We start from the raw sequence: 17,787 nt of genomic DNA on the forward strand, positions 1-17,787 counted from the left end.
CAGCATGTCTGATGCTCCCCAGATAAGAAAAATTCACTTGAGGTATTGCATCCCTCTGCTAAGGCTTTCTGGATCAACCACGCATTTTCTACCAACTCAATTTAGTAAGGCTGTGAAACAGAGAAGAGCTTTCAGAGATAGTTTTGGTTATTCTTTTGGGTTATGGTTTTTTGTTTTGTTCTTAAACATCTGGTCTCTATTTATGCTTTTGCAGTAAGCAGCACTCGGAACATATACGTAAGTGTCCCTGCACTTTCAGGACAACCCTGTTTTGCTGTAGTGCTGATAAGGAGTTAAAGAAAGGCCTGAAAGAGGCTAAGCATTCAATAGATGAACATGTCACAGCCATCAGAGGCAGGACAGACCCCCAAAAGTCCCATTTTTCCGCTTCCTGCAGCCACATGATGAATAGCCCCACAATCCTCATGTTTTGCAGACAGATGGAAGAGACCGGATGGTTTAAGAAAACTTTAAGACAGCTGAACTGCCCACGGAGTAGATCACAATCTTTATCCTGATGCATTTTTAGGCTGAGAAAGACTTGAATCAGTTTTCACTTAGGCCCTGTTAAGACCTTGCTCACCCCCCAAAGACTGTCCTGCTGTACCAGTGGGGACTCTCTCTCACTGCACATGCAGTACATAAAAACAGAAGGAATTTTCCAGCTGTCAGAGTTGTCTCTTTTCCACCCAACCTGCTAGCTCTGCCCTGCAGACGTGGCATTTTTCACATGCTGAGCCAGCACACCTCCCTCAGCAAACTTCAAAATGCAGAGTGGGACCAGAGCAGTATACTTCTGACATGGGACCCCCTCCCGGTCTGGCAGTGAGTCTGTGCCATCCCTGAGCTTTCCTGGTTTGAGAGTCTGTTTTTCACACCATCTACCCATTCCTGGGGTCTTATGGTCAGGAGGGCCTCAGCCAACAGCCTTCTACACTGGGCTGCAGGGGGGGAAGAAGCTCTCGGGGATGCACTTATGCGACATTCAGATGAGAGCAGACCTCTCCTTTCTGTCCAGCCACATCATGAGCACCTACATCAACTTCAGATAGTGCCTCTCAGCCTCTCCCACACCAGGTTGACCCTTGGCCCAGAGAAACTCAGAAAACAAAGCAAAAAAAGCAGTAATGCCAGGGAGGAAAAAATTGAATCCTTCTCCCTTCCCCTACCCATCACACCACCAGCATTCCTGAGTTCAAAGTCAAAAGGCAGCTTTCACCAAGAGCCTCCAAAAACAAGCTTTCAGTTCAGTGAGCTGGAGGAATGTCAGTTCACTGGCCAGTTAATATTCTACCCTCCAGAAAAGTTTTCATCATTTCAGGTAACCAGAGAGAAAAACCGTCAGTTCAGATCATCTCTCACAAGACCACCAGACTGTGCAGGTCTGGTCTGAGCAAACAGCTTTGCTGAATGTCCCTCTGTGGTGCCTGGGAATGCTGGTCAGAAAGGAGGAGGGTCACCTTACAAAGAAGGGTGGATACACTGTCAAGCTGCAGAGACTTCGTGTGAGAACAGAGAACTTGCAGCCAAGTAAGCAGTCCTACACCCTGCATTAGTGACTGTTTTTTGGTTCCAAGGAGCCTTCCATCTCTGCCAAGACAAGCTAGTGTCATTAATACCAACTTCTTTCATAAAGGTTTTTCATATAATAGGCAATGGCAAATTGAAATATGTCTTGTGGAGAGAAAGACAACCTTCAGGATCCAAACCCTAAACAGACTGGAGAAGACACTGAACCAAACCCAGGCAGAACTAAGGTGTTCAGTGACTTGCACCAGAAGACAGCAAAAGCAGAGAACTTGTTTCAAAAGCAAGCAGGGAGACCATCAACACAAGCAGCGCATCCTCTGAGCTGTACTTACAGGAGGTGATGCCAGGTGGGAAGTAGAAGAGCTGCTGGAGGAACTACCAGAGCCTGAACTGGGATAAGAAGGCATTGGCACGGAAGCAGCTGAAAACAGCAGAAGACAAAAACAAAAGAAGTTGTCAATCTAAGATCAATCGATAATAAAAGGTCTTTTTTATCCTTTCCCATCAGGTTTATCTCATGTACCATCATGTATCTCACATATCAGATGTGGCCAATTAAAGGAGAACAAAAGAAAAATTAGCATTCTGTTCAGTTATATGATTCACATCCACTCGCTCCTCCGCACACTATTTCACAGTTATAACTCCTGGGGTGGAAGGTCTCAGAACATCTGACCAAAGTCAGATGTACGCTCGACAGCTGACCTACACAGGTAGCAGGATGGTTTCTGCCCTGAAGAGCCTGCAAAGCATCTTTGCAAATGAAGGGAAAGATAAACAGAAAAGTGGACTGAGTTACTCATGTCAGGGGCAGAGGTTAGAAGCTAAACCATACCCTTACAGTTTCTTCTTCACCAGACCTTGTGGCTTAGCACACATACATCCAATGTTGGGAGGTCTGTGCCAAGTTAAACACATGCCTACTCGAGCCCTATGTGCTTGCTGCCCAAATGGTCACTTGGGCATCCCAGGCCACACGCTATAAAAAACCCCCCACAATTAATCATCCCACAAGGAAATAGTTCATTGCTTCCTATACCTCAACACGTTCTCCCTCGGTCACTTCTGCAAGTTAAAGAGGTTTTGCTTATTTAATCTCTTTGTACAGAAATTGTTCCACAGCACGGGCTATTCTTGCATCCCTTCCTTTTATGCTTTATTATTCAATACCAGAACTGCCCATTTTAGTCACTTCATTGTTGAACTGGCTTTTGTAACTCTCACAGAGGCATAAAGCTCACACTGAAAGGACTAGTTAGCATTGACCTTCAGGCAGAAAAGATGATTAAGGCATCACAGGAGAAAAGAATATTTAACTCCAATGACTTACGCAAGTGAGGTTCAGTAAATAACTTAGAAGAGCTCAGCTCAGGCGAGGAGGGAGACGAGTCAAAGGTAACACTGGCTCTTTAACAGACTTTGAAGTATTTAGTGGTTCAAATTCCCTAGTCCACCCGCACAAGACTGAACAGTGCAGAAGTTGCAGAAGAGTCCCAACATCCCCACTTCAAGGTAGCTTGAAGTCAGATTTTACTCTGCAACCATTTTGGTATTTGAATGGCTTAAGATAGAGATCAGAGGCAATGCTTAAGTGAGGAGAGGAACACTTTGCTTCTCTTCCATTGTGCTGGCAGAGAATCAGCATCTTGTATCAGATTTCTACCTTTACAGGATCTGTACTAATGACTCCATACTTAATACAAGGAAGGTTAATAGCACCTAGAAGAAGAACACTTCTGTTTGAAGTAAAACTACCTCTGTCATTAATCCCATTAGATACTACAGAATACTTACTCTGTTCAACTTGCTAAAAAAATAAAAGTACATCTCTCTGCAATTAACTGTTGAAACAGTGTTCTAATGATAAAAGAATGGGAAAATATGCCTTTTAATAAAAGGCTTTAAGAAATCTTTCCATGTAGCCTATCAAAGAAGGTCAAAGGATGACTGGACCAGTGTCTCCCAGCACAAAGAGAACAATCACTCTGATGCTGAATTCCTCAGTCTGACAGAGATGTAACAAGATCCAACAACAGAAAAATGAAGCCAAAGAAGTGTAGACTTAAAATATACGTTTTAACACAAGTAACCAACACTGTAACAGTTTAACCAGTGTCATAGTGATCTCCTCCACCCTTTGCTAACATTAACAAAAACCGAATGTTTTTTCTGAAGAGGTTAAGTTATACTGCAGGTAGAGATTGATTCAGCAAGTCCCGGGGCTTGTGCAAGAGGAAGCCAAAGCGGGATGGCTGCGTGGGGCCTCTGGGCAGCGACACACACATGCAGATGCCTTCCCCTCGTGTGTGGGGCCATACTGGCAGCGCTCACTCTGCCAGCATTTTGAGGGTTAGGTCCGTAATGAAATAAATCTTTCCAAAGCTTTGAGAGGCTACTTTTTAGCCTCTGCATCTATTCTACGCTTGATTTTGTGCCCTTGATGGACCGTGCTGTTAAAATGAACTGCCCTGGCTCCGGTAAAGGAGCAGGGACGCGGTAGCCTGACGATGGGTATTCTGGGAGGTCGGTCAAGGGCTTGGCACGGGGAGCTACACCACCCGCACCCCACGCGCCCTTCCAGCACGGCTGGTTCCCACTCCCCACGCTCAGGGAACACACACAGAGGTCTGAGAACTTGCCTGTAGAATGGAGAGCTCTGTCCTGCCTATACCACACTGCTTTTGATCTCCGCGATCTTCCCACAGAGCCTGCAGAGCAATCCCTACCACCTTCCCTGTACATTTAATACCAGAAATCTGAGAGGGGGGAAAAAACATCTCCTCGTTTTTATCCTGCCAACTGTTAAAGAACAATTCACCCTTGTACAGACAGACCTTCCTATTATGGAAAGGCGCTTTCAAGAAAAGGTAAGTGATTTCTGAATTGGATCCACACGTGCCTGCTGCAAGACTTGTATCACCATTCATTTTTCCTGGAATTAGTATTTTTGTTAGAGTCATTTCAGTTCTCCCTCAAGGTCCCTCCCCAAACTCTATTTTGGTTCTGTGTTTATTATTGATTTAAACCTGGCTGGAATTGAGACTTTTCTATTTTTGTCTATTTGCTTTGGACAGCTTTCCATTAATCTAGGAAGGGAGACAAGCAGGCAGACTTTGCCACTATCATCTGAAACTCAAGTTAAAACTCTATCTGCATGAAACACGCCTTTAGATACAGCCTCTATTAATCATTGTTCTTATTTAAAACCCTGTAAACTCCCCAAATTCACACTGTAATGCTGCGAGGTCCAACTCAAAAGGTCCTGACACTAAAAATGGACTTTCATGCATGTAGAACCACAAGGTTTGGCTCTGACAAACCCTCTCTGACCACCATATCCCTGTTGGTGCATTTTTCAGCGTCAGCCACGTAGGACAGCCTGAAAGCAAGACGCTTGCTTCCATCTCCTCCACACACCCAGGCACTCCCAGTTTAAAATTAAAAAGGGTGCAAACACTTGGCTCATCATGTGTTCAGCCCAAGTCTGAATGCGGGGAATGTTAACATGAATTGTAGGCCCCCACCCAAATCCAAAAATTGCTGGATTGTAATTGTAATGTAAATAAGTCTGTTTTCATAATTGTCCTCTCCAACTTGTTCCAGCAACAAAACAGTCATCTTGTACATTGCGTAACCAACACCAACTGGTTTCAAAATGGGAGAGCTGGGAGCCATAAAAGCAAGCCTCAGGTCCAGCTGTGTGGATCTTGATACTGGATCCTACACCTGCGAAAATCACTGCTGACAAATCATCCTACCAGGGGCTCACTTGTCCTAAAAATATCCGAGCCTCAAGCTTTATATAAAGCTTTATTTGGAATCAGAGTTTTACACACACTGGAGAGATGCATTTTTGTGATTATCTGGATTCAATCAAAACCAGTCATCAAAAAGTTACTTAATTGCAGTCTCTGACAAGGCAATAGTTTGAGTGCAAAAACTGAAAGGACTTGCCCAAAGAATAAGCTGCTTTTTAGTGTTAAAAAACTTGCACCACTAAAATCTTTTATATGCAGACACCATGGTGATTTTTTGCTAGTTTTTACCTGAGTATTTTATGTGCAATAAGATTATAAAGATGGTAAAAGTCAAGCTAAGCCTGATAGATATTTCAGACACTGAACCACCCGTACACTTCTGAACCATAACCGCTCACGTTTCATGCTCTCTTAACTCAGAGTAAAGGAGGTACCAACTTACCATTCATTAAAGGCAGGAGCAAAAAAACCTCCAAAATATTCTGCACGGGTACCAATTACAATGTGTTTACTGAGAGAAGACTTGCACAAGCATCTAATTACGCCTTCTAATGCATTATTACTGTAACACACTGCCCCATACCATATGCTGATCAGACCTGGCTACAGACAGACGACATTCTGACTAGACACAGTATTTTAAAGACTTTATTAATAAATTTTTACACGTCTAAAGTACATGCTTAGTCACAGGTACAAAACCCACAATATAAAATAAAATATAAATAAACAAACAAAAAATAAAGTACATGTTTTGGTTAACAAAGCCCAAGGCCCTCAACCCACCCTCCAGGCTAAAGCCTGTGGCAAACAGCATTTGCAGTACAACCCTGGATGGCAGCAGACTTAGGTCCTCGCTTCACTAAAGCGGTGAGATGAGGAGGGACGTGAGAACAACCACCCCTCAAGACCGCAGCGGAGAGGATGAGCTTGTCAGAAATGTTGTATTTAAAGATTTTTGAAAGAAATGTTGATTTTGCTGAAGCATTTTGAAAAACACGCAAATTTCTTTAAATCCCGCCTGAGCAACTTCAAAATTATCCACTTAGAGAATTATCCACATTTGAGGATTCCCCAATTTTCCAGAATTCCAAAATTACATTATATTAAAAAAATTCCTTTATGATTTCATGAGATGGTGTACTAACACATATCCACACCGAAGGAACAGCTGATGGCTCTCACTTTATTTTTAATCATTGTGTGACCAGATCTGGACCAGCCTAACCCTTGACAGGGTTCGGAGCCTGGGCGATGTGCTCAGCTCTGCATGCTGGTGGCAGGTCTCCCGTTCTGCCCTTGCCACCTGAGGGCAGATTTGTCTGCTAGGGTACAGAGACCACCACGCCCTGCTCAGACTGCAAAATGTTCTCATATGGAGAAGTGTCTCACCTTAAAATTGGTTTGGGACCTGAATGGATGCACGGTTGCCTGCATCTGCAGTGCAGGTGCATCTGAACTGAAAGGTCCTTTAGGCAAAGGCTGCACAGCGGGTCCCTGAGCTTAGCTGAGGTCTCAGTGTATTCATCACACAACAGCTCCGAAACACAGATGCTGGTACAGATCATCCACCAAACTCTAAGAGAAACTTGCACACTCAAATGTGAATGACTTAGTCCTGCTTCCACCGAAGTCAGTGGTAGCCCAATTATCAGCTCCCAAGGAGAACAAAAACACGAGGGCACACTGTTCCTCCTCCCAGTTCTCCACGGCAGGCCTGAGGACTCTATTTCAGTCTGAGCATGGCCATCATGATTCAGATGCAGCCGTATCTCTTCTCCTCTTTGATACTTCCTACACTCACGATGCTGAGCCACATGTTGAAATGTACACAATAAACTTTTGGACTCATCTTAGTTCTGCACACAAAGCCAGGGGAGCTAGCCCCTGAGCAACTGCAACCTTGCTAAGTCACCTACTTCAGCTAAAACTGTGCAAACATTAAGCACGCTACCACGTTAAGCAGCATTCCATCCATCTCAGGTGAGTTTCTCTTATTGAGATCACCGCAACCCAGACCTTTGCTGACACGCTGGCTCTTCTTTCACCTATTCAGAAATCAAAAGGACCATCATTCCCACATGCAGCCTTTCTCATCCAGGCTCTTCACTGCACTTCCCAGAGGTCTTCATCCATCATTGTCATCTGGCAGTAGCAGAGACCTCCACAGCAGACTACAAGAACCATCTTCTCCACTAGGAGATTTCTGTGCACAAAAACTTGAAAGCCTCCAGCAATGGGGAGATATTTCTCCCCTCATCTTTTCAAAACCAGTAGCGGTCTCTCCTGCCTGGAGAGGACTCCAGGCTGTGGACATATGCCCAGAAGTGAGGACCAGCAGGGCAGCACACAGGTCTGGAGTTCATATAGTCCTTACCTGCCTGTAAAGGTGCTCTTTCTGTAGGGCCTTGACCCCACACCATTAACTTTGGTGCAGCTGGGGGCAAAGGCTGAGCTACAGTCCCCTGCTCATAATGGTGCCTCTGGTTTCTGCACAGCAAATGCGCAGAAGTTGGAAACTGAGGCCAAGTCAGGAGAACCCTCTTCTCTTTGCAGGGGGTTTTCTGTTCCCCTGGCCAATGAAGCAACGGAACCGCCGGAGGTAAGAGGTGAGCTGGTGGGCATGCAAGAACGTCCCGAGGGAGGAGTCCTCTGCCCACAAGGGGATCAGACTTTGAAGGGCTTTTCCCACATGGCAGTGGTACAGCAGGTGCTGAGAGCTGAGCTGGCTTAGGAGCAGTCCTACACAGGCAGAGTCCTTTCCTGCCTGCAGAGCAGTCCTGTTTTACAGGACCTGCCCCACATCTTGCTGGTGCAGATGGAGATAGGGGCCTGGCTGGCTTGCAAGCTCCCCTAAACCAGAAACGTCTTTTCTTGCCTGCAGGACGGTCACCTAAGTACACAGTTAAAATCTGTATCAGGAACAACTGAGAAGTCCTACTCTGGAACCAGGAAAGCAAGAGACTGTCAGAAGCGACGTGGACATCAGACAAGGGGTGTCCACCCACAGCATACATCCAAGAGGGGCTCCATGTTCAGAAAGAATTGGACATGCTTCCTCCGAAACCTCCAGCCCTTGCACTGGGCACTCTGAATCACCCACTGATGAAAATTCTTGGCTCTATCATTTACTCAGGAGATTAAAGGCCCAGGAAGATCCTTCCAGAAGAAGACAACCATACACAATTCCACTAAACCAAGTCTCTTAGCCAAAGGACTATTACATCCCATATGCTACAAGCAATGCTGAATTGTTTTCCACTGAAAACAAACCTCTGAATCATAGTACATGTGGTTGGAAATTTTCAAGAGTTTTGAATCAAAAGAGGAAAGAAAGAACTTCCAATGGAAATCTGGCTTTGTTTTGGCCAGTTCTCACAGAGTACCTAAATTTAACCCTTCTAAAACAAGATTTATCAAGAATTTGGAGGTAAATGTTGAAACAAGATTTGGTAACCAGAGCCTGCCATTTGGTACAGCCAACCTAAGGTACCGCCTGGCAAGCAAGGACAAGAGTGCCAGTTTCCACCATTCACTATCCTGAACTGTCCTACAGATGTGGATGAAAAGCAAGATCATGCTGCATAATCCTATTTACCTACAAGCATCTCCACCGGCCAAGCGTTTCATACAAGGCAGCTGAATATATTTCAAAGCTACAATTACTTCTACTTTAGGTTTCTAAATAGCCCCCTAATCATCCCTTTGAAGATAACTCAGCAAAATTAAATACATTTTGATGGCAAAGTCTGGACATGACACAGTAACAAACGCTGAATCCCTGCCTAAATAACTAAGAAAACATGAAGCAGTCGTCTTCTTTCCTTTTGAACTAGCAGCAAAGGAAGTCATGTCATGGTTCAAAAAGAGTTATAATCAAAAATGCAACACTTACATTTTTTCATAGAGGCACTTGCATCCAAGAACGGGTGATGGAAAAATTCATCTGAAACAAATCAAGAACAATGACTCAGTGAAAGGAAATGACTTTAAGAAGTTTACAAAGCAGTTAAAGCATAGCAAGTTACAGTATTTTACAGTGATTTTTCCATGCAATCTAGTCAACCATGGAAGTTGACTGACTATGGTTGCATATGGTAGTGGTCAAGAATGCAGACTGGGGACTGGATGCAGGACCTACTCACAAAAAAGGATGGGAAGTTATTTGGATCTAGGGATCACTATTTAAGTATGAAAAAAAAAAGTGGGTCCTCTGCTACCAGCCACCTCTGCAAAATCAGCTGCGGGGGGCGGGTGGGGGGCAGAGAAGGGAAATCAGCCGCGGCAATTACATGAATGAAGAAAGGGAGGAAACAAATCTTTGCCAAAAGCATGGCCAAAGGACATGAGGATTTGTACCTTCGGACTCACCACCAGTACTAATGGATTTTGCTTCCCCACAGGGCATTAAAGAACTTAATAAGGTTTTGCTGCAAGCTACAACCCTGCTGCCGGGGAGAATACGCTAAATTAATTGTTAATGCTCCTCTGTCTTGCAACAGCTCTTACACTGGTAGGAACGGGAATCAGTCATTGAGGGCCAGATAGCGTGACTATGTCGAGACCTGGCATGTGCATCAAAAGCTCCTATCAGCAAGAAGGGAGAAATCCTAAGGTGCAAAGTAGCTCTAAAAGACAAAGTCCCTGGTTGATCAGGATGGCAAGTCACCATAATTGTAGGGGTCCAGGGGAGCTATATTTATCACATTGCACTGCCACTCATTCCACAGAAGAGGAATGATGGACAAAGGGACTTCCACTGAATGATCTTCCATCACACATAGACCCGAACCCATTGTGCACTGAAGGCAGAAATGCATTTTCTAAAAGGCCACCACAGAACCACAGCCCAGAACTCCCTCCCTTTCGCACCAGACTCAAGTGCTGCTTTCTTCACTCATTATGGGAGGATATTCTACAGATCCAGGCCAAGAAAAGCTTCTGTCCTGGCTTGCTGGAGACCTTCCACATGTTTGCCTGTCCTCACAAGTAGCCACCCCTCCTGACTCCTCCATCTCTGATCCACTGCAGCTCTACGCCAAGTCCTCTATCACAATCAGCAACTCAGCCTTTCAGGAGCCTTAGTCATGGATCAACACTAATTATTTGGCTAACTGCAGGCAGTTCAACTTGTTTTCCCAGCATGGATTTCCTGTTGCAACACCCAAGGTCTACAAACTTCTGCTTTCTGTAAACAGCTCCTCTTTGGCCAGTGAGCTTTCCAGAAAGTAGCAACTGGGTTTTTTGTTTGTCTGCTTTTTAAACTTAAACAATCCCTCTCTCCCCAGCCCCTCCTTGCCACTGCCATGCCAGGGTCCTGCAGCCAGAGTGCACTGGTCTGGAGCTCAGCACAACAGAAGTGATGGAAATCTCTGGCAGGGAAAGCTGGAATCTCACAGATTAGATCTGCTGTGGATGGAGAACATCCCTATTCTTGCTGGGAGCTGCTCAGCTGCTGGAGTTTCCTCCTTCTTCTTCAGCCTGCTCCTCTAGAGGGTACCATCCCTCAGCTGGGCTGATTCAACTGTGGGGGTGGAAATGACCATTTCTTTCACTCCCCCCCCCCGCTTATTAGTTGTGCTTGCAAAGCAAAATTTAACAACCTCAGCAGGAAACTTGCAACTTAAAACCCTCCTGGCTTTCCTCTAGATAATCTTGAGATTGCAAAGACCATCAGTTCCTGAGACACACAAAAAGTAAATGAAGTTTCAAGCTTATGTGTTGCTGTTGTGTGAATCAGCTAAACTCTGGGGGAGCTCTGTGGAGGGCACTGCACACATCTCCAGGTGGACTACAGAGAGCCTCAGGGAACAAGGAGCAGCAGGACACCCCACTCCTCTGGGGAGGGTGGCTCAGGAATCATCCCTGACCCAGCAGCACACACAAATTTCCACCTTACAGAGCACAGGAGGGTAAAGGAACAGTGAACAAAGGCACCGACCATCAGCCAAAGTAGACCTTCTATAAATAGTGTAGGTGAAGACAGCAGCCTATGGCTAGTTCGCCAGTAGGAGGACAAACCACCTGTCTACTGGGAGCCATCGAAGGTAAGGGGGAGATCTGCCTCAGACAGGATCTGGAGCTGTGGGACATTAACAGTTTGTGCACAGCTGGCCACAGACAGCAGCTGAAAACATGACAATAGTTGGGCACAGGGAAGTGCTCTCATTTCAGTATTGCTGCTATTTTGGCAAGGGGCATCATCTGGAGGTCTCCTGAGGTGACACTCCGAGGAAAGGAAGAAGGGTCCATTCGGTAGGTGTAGGTCAGAGTCTCCGAGCCCTCAGGAACATAGAGGAGCTGAAGACCGAGCACCAGCAGACAGCAGGGAAAGGGAAACAGACAAGCAGGGAGGAAGCTCAGATGCTTCAGCAGAGAGTCAGAGGAGAGGTGGCAGAGGTGGATGAGACCGGGAATACAACTGGATGCTGAGGAAGTGTATTGGTCTAAACAAATCATGGTTCTGGTACTTGCTTTCCTCTCAACTGACAGGAGATATTAGAATACGGCATGGGATGCCACACAGCCATTGAGATCTGCCTTCTGTAAAGCACGAGGAATATCTCAAATATAGGCTTTTGTACAGAATATACTCACAAACCCTCCCTGAGAAACAATTACATCTTACAAGGATGTGTCAATTTGTAGAGAAAAGGATCCTGCATGTGATTAAAGGCAGGCAACAATCTCAACACAGCAAAATGTCTTCCAGGCACAGGTGAAACCCAGGTGTCTGGATGCTTCTCCTAGCAGCAGCCAAAAGTATGGAGGTTTGTGCAATGCCATGGCACAAGAGACGACACAGGCAGCAGAACCAAAACTTACCAAAGTCCATACGGTCCTTATGATTGCGCTGCAAAAGGCCCAGCAGCAGCTGCCTCAGGTGGCTTGATGTCTCCCTGGGGATGCTAGGATTGAAAACAAAAGCAAAATAAGAGAGACTTACAGTCTGCTTAAACTGCTTTTACATATTCAGGAAGGCAACCTGCAAATGCAAACTCACTTTGTGCCTGCTGGGCTAGGAACATAAGACGAGCTCACTGGAGAGAGGCTGAACAGGAACATCTCTATTTGCATCTCTCTTTGGCTTTTACTCCCCATTGTCATTGTTAAGGCTACAGCTAACCTAGCTTTAGTAGCCTCTCCCATGAGCACCTGCAGATCTTTCCCTTCCACAGTGGTGCCAATGTCATCCCTCTGGTTCTCAGCTAAGTCCGTTCAACATGCAGTATTTTGCACACAATAAACAAAATCCCTTCTACTTGCTCTACTGGGAATAAGGACGTCATTAAAATAAAGCAGTTACCAAGGGGAAGCTTCCAACTAAGACATTGGTGGTGAAATGTATCACCAATTACTACCATTTTATTAAGGCATTTCTTTTTCAATGCAGCTTATGTAAGACTAGCGAGTGACCTTTGTCTATTTGCTTCCTTGATATACAGCATTTATTAATTGAAGGCCACTAAGATGTGAGCAACTGCCACCTGAGCAAGCTAAAATTAGTGCAGCTATTACCCCACTTTCCAGTATAGCTAGGAAGAAAATACTCTTTTCAATGGCCATTGCAGCACAAAAGAGCTACTAAATCATTGTGCTCTTCCTCACCCCACAAGCAGATGGGGGAGAGGACAGGGCAGCTCTTCGCAACCCCAGTAGATTGTGAGAAGCAGGGAATAAATGAACGGATTAAGGCAGGGAAAGCAGAGTTCAGCTCTTGCATAAGTGGATTCAGTTCTGCTGACGTTCCTCTGTAACCAGAAGCACTGTTAGGGGCTGTAGCAGCCAGGGCCTGCCCGCAGCCAGAGCACAGCTCTCCAATTAAGCGTAGGTGGCTCCAACTCCTTTCGGTACTGACTCTGTTTATCACGGCTGTGGCCAGCATGGCCCCCACGGTCTGCCAGGCTTTCCCCTCTCCCCATGCGTGGGTCAGCTGAGGTAATGGCATGTGTGCTCAGCACAGTAATTTCAACTGCACGGAGCCCAAGCCTGCTCGGTAGCACAGCATGTGGCTCACTCGGGCAGGGCTCCACTTTGCTGGGCTGGCACCACTCACTGCCCTGAAGCCAAGCCTGACTGACGCTGGGAGAAACAACCTTTCCTGCACGATTTCCACCACCTCTACCCCTGACACAGACAGGGTAAAAAAAAGAAGCTGGGACAAAGACACTGGGGGGGCAGGGGAGGAGAGGTGCCAGCTAGCACTAACAGACTCTTGTTCAGTGAAACCAGAGATGTGAGTGAGGCAAGGTGTGTATTTATAGGTTTCAGTACTACCCGGTTATTTTTCTGTGAAGCCGTAGGCCTCGCTGGTGCAGGAATTTGAGCCCAGCAATTCCTAGAACAGAGAATGATGGCAAGCATCCTTCATCCCTGTTTGTACTGGAAGAGCTGCTTTTCCATCCCTGACACTAGAATGGTTTTGTGCACTTTCCTGGGCCAACAAAGGAAGAGGCCACCAGGACTCCAGAAGGGATGCAGTTAAACTAAGACTCAGTTTGAGCCAAGAAAAAACACGCTCTGGTCAAAAAAGGTGTGCCTTAGAAGTACACTGCGTAACAGAATAACCCAAGATACCACTGCTAGCAGAGTCTCCTGAAAAATACATTAGTGCTGGAGACCTGCAGTCCTCCAGTGTTATCGTCATAATTTATTTATCCATGACACACAAAGCTCTCCTCCAAAATGAGTCCATTTCCCAGCAATGACTTTAGCTTTTGTATGGTTTTAAAGCCAAGAAACAGGAAGGTCAAGTAGTAGACCTCAGATGTCACAACACAGACTGAAGATGATGCAGATTAACAGCCTGTTTGCCTCCTCTTATCTCTCACATCTAAAACTTCAAGCTTTGCTATGCTACCCTACAGTATTATTTTCCAAGGCCATCTTTTTAAATGTAAGTAAAAAAACTGCCTCTTTCCCCCCACGATCTAGAATATACTCTGCCATGCAAATCAGCACAATGAATGTTAGCTATTTAGATCAGCGCTATTAAAATTGTGAGGCCTTTGGGCTTTCTCCTGCTGAAATGGGCTCCCCACCTCAGAATGGCATTTCACCTGTCAGCAACAGCACCAGCCCGGCAGGCAGGGACCACTGGTGAGCATTTAATGAGCTTTTCTGCCCCACCCCGTTCCCAAGCCAAAACACACCACTTTCCATGGTGATGCTGGGGAGGTGGGTGCCAGCCTGCCTAGCCCCAAGGAGAATGAAACCAAATCCTGGCACCGCTGCAGTCTGAGAAGGAGGTCTCTGGAGTGGTTTCGCATTTCATCCTGTGTTGGCAGGGCTGGCGGAGGCAGTTTATTCATGTTTACTCAGGAAACAGCACAGATTTCAGCTCATGTTAAAGAGACAAACTTGTTTTGGAAAGCAGGGAACCGGCATTTACACAAAGGCTGCTTTGGATCAGACTTTTACAGTGGAAAAAAAACAATTGGCTTGGATCTAGATTTTGGAGGAATTTGGTAGTTAAAAAGCAGAGATGAGTGAAAATGGTAGATGCAGAGTGCGTACCAAGGACTCACAACACAGAAGGACTAATCCCTACAAGAACAGACATGCCTCCTCTTACAGCCGAGTTTCATTTCTCCCCTTGCCTGCCTCCTACTGCAAGCACCACAAGGCAAAGCAGCAGCAGGGCTGCGTGATCAACACAAGGAAGCTTATTAACTATAGGGATTAATTTCTCTCTTAATAAGAGGGACTACCTTAAAGGTGAGCAGCCATGGTTTAGGCTGTGTAGGGGAAACAGAAGCTCTACCTTCTGCTCACACAGACTACTTGGCTCCAACTATGTGGCAGTGTTTTTGCTTTGAATTGTTTTGTTTGGGTGTTTTACTCCATCACACCCTCTGGTTCAATCCAGAAGAGCAAGCAGATGCCCCAAATTTAATCTTGGTAGAAATTTGCCCCTTCTCCCCAAATCAAAAAAGGAAGTATTTGAAGGGAAATTAAATGCATAGCGCAAGTCATTGCTAAGAGCTCTCGCTTCTTGACAGTTCCTTCCGTTATATCTCTTGGAGCTGTCTAAACTGATAAGGGAAAAAAAAAAATCCACATACAGCGACTCAATGAACTTCCTGCGTATGCGGCTGCATTAGCAGCTCTGCCAAATGGAAACTTTCTGGTTAAAAAACACCTTCCAATTTTTTGATGTATAAACTTGGAACTCTCTATACCAGGCTGAGGTTTTAAGAGTAGGCATGAGGTTCTGCTTAAAGAGCTCGGAGATCAAAAGGAAAGACCACAGCAACAAAACCAAAATACACTGACAAATCACAGCACTAGGCAACAACCTGAGCAGCTAGGTAACATACACCCTGTGGGACAAAAGCAGTTACCTTCCCCTTGGAAACTGCACTAGTGTCCATTTCCATCGAGGTTAGCATAATTCCTCCTATTAGGATGGACACAAGCAGTTGCTGACCCGACACGTGAGAAACGGGAATGCGATCTGCAGTCAGGTATGGCAGGTTACGGGAGAGACTGCAGTTTGGCTGTGCGCATGATTCAAGAATTGCCATGATTTCTTCCCCATGGCTCCCAGCCTCAGGGAAGCGGTATGTGGGACAGGACCACTAGCTGGCTCTTGAAATCCCTAACAATCCTGAATTTTTGCAATGTAGAAGAGAACTAGTATCTGCAGAGAGAACACCAACTCCGGCAATCCGCTGCTGTCTGACTTTCCCTGGGCCACATCACTGCTGGTTTAAGGAATGGGGGAAGGCAGATGGCCAAATATTTTACAGTCACCTCCCTGAGTGACAAGCCAGGATCATGCGAGGACAGGTGTAAATACAGAGTAAACAAGTGCATACAAATGGTGACACTGGAAAATGCTTACTTCGGCATCAGCATCTTGTTTTTCTCATAGAAGAGACGAAGATCCTGTGGGCTGCTGGCCTGCGGAGGAGAAAGAAAACCAGTGCATGAAGCAGTTGACAATGAAGGAAGGGGATTAGCATTTCTATTTCACAGTTAGTCTGAAGAGCAGAGAGGCACTTTTCAATTGCTGAACCAGCACAGACAACGAGAACCTGCAGCTTGCTTTAGACTGAAAAGCCAGCACTGTGCCAGAGTGAAAAATATAGTTTCAGCCTGCTGTCTTTTTGTCCCTGACCTGGTTCTGTCCTGCTCTCCCCTGCCAAGGGCTGAGCTTCACTGCAGTGGGCTCTGATGCTCAGGTCTGAGCTGGCGTAATAGCCTCACCCAGCAGGCTAAATAATTACAGATATGAGGAGTCCCAAATGATGAATGGCAGCTCCTGCTGAGAACATGGATTAGTGCTGCAGGGCATTTAGAAAAGGGGCAGGGAGCCTGTTGATGGGCAAGGGATCTGTGAAGAGACCAGGAACATGGGGAAACAGCAACTGAACTAGGATTTTCTACTTTAATTCCAGGAAGCCAGAAGGTCTCAAGCCACAGCTCGTATTTGTGCAGTAAGATACACAACTGCTGGGGATGTTGACAAGATCCCAAATTCTGAGAGATGGGATTAAAAAAAAAAACCGGCTAGGCACAAGAGATTTACAGCTGAAGTTAAAAATAAAATTGCCAGTATAGAAGCACAGACACATAAAAATCTCACAACGTCATTTCTCCACTTGTTTTTATGCAATGAATAATACAGGGCAGTAAATTAACCCTAGTGTCTCAAGCTTTTCTGCTTAGGCAAAGTCTCTTTATGAAAGGCAGAGCAGGCTGGCTGGCATGACACAGACACGAAGGCACATATAAACAGGGAGGGAAGATCAGAGAGATTCATCTGCAATCAATTATTGGTGCAGCAGAGTGTGTAGGAAAGTGTGAACAAGGAGGCAACAGGCAGCTTCTCCTGATGTTCAGGGCAGGCTCAAAAAAACCCTCGAGCCTTCCACCTACTTCCATGTCTAAATTAGAAGCATTTAAGGTCAATTAAGATGCTTAAAACAGCAAATCAGACAAGCCAATCTGCAGATGGCCATCAAAACACCACTAACACAGCATGGCTGGAAAAGCAGCCACATGAGATGCTGTTTCAACATCACCTACTCCCTCTGGCTGAAGATGAAAATTAAGGATAACTGTGAGAGTTCAGTACAAAACCTCAAGAGAAACCAAAGGGAGAGTCTCAAAAGCTGCTAATATCAATAGACTCATGTAGTACTGATCAGAACAGTATTTCTTGCACAGTCTTAGCAACACAAGCTTCACAGGTCTCCTATCAATTTGTACCAGTAAGAGCTACTGGATTCCTCAAAGAAGGAAATAAGAAAGATTTCCTGGTTCTCTGTTCTGAAATAACATATCCTTCGCTGTTCAGACACACAGCAGGGACCCAAACAGGAGGTGCAAAAATACTTTCTTCCCAAACCGTTAAAATGAACATTATTCAGCAAAGCACCTTGTTACACAGTTGCCGAACTGCATCAAAGTTTCCAATCACTGCCACTTGATTTGGTTCAGTAAAACTCCGTTTTACACCCTTCCCCCCTACAGATCTTGCCCTGTAATTAGA

General features: G+C 45.5%; 1 protein-coding gene across 10 annotated transcripts in view; it reads right to left on the reverse strand.

Moving 5' to 3' along the window:
* ULK1 (unc-51 like autophagy activating kinase 1) overlaps positions 1–17,787 on the reverse strand; it is an 81,932-nt gene that overhangs the window by 28,157 nt on the left and 35,988 nt on the right. For all 10 annotated transcript variants that reach the window (XM_075168106.1, XM_075168105.1, XM_075168099.1 and 7 more), the window contains 4 exons: positions 16,135–16,193; positions 12,114–12,196; positions 9,184–9,234; positions 1,863–1,951 (listed from right to left, as the gene is read on the reverse strand). In XM_075168106.1, the coding sequence (XP_075024207.1) occupies positions 1,863–1,951; positions 9,184–9,234; positions 12,114–12,196; positions 16,135–16,193 (282 nt within the window). The remainder of the gene's footprint in view (positions 1–1,862; positions 1,952–9,183; positions 9,235–12,113; positions 12,197–16,134; positions 16,194–17,787) is intronic.

This window comes from Calonectris borealis, chromosome 18 (genome assembly GCF_964195595.1).
Source record: "Calonectris borealis chromosome 18, bCalBor7.hap1.2, whole genome shotgun sequence".
Lineage (NCBI taxonomy): Eukaryota > Metazoa > Chordata > Aves > Procellariiformes > Procellariidae > Calonectris > Calonectris borealis.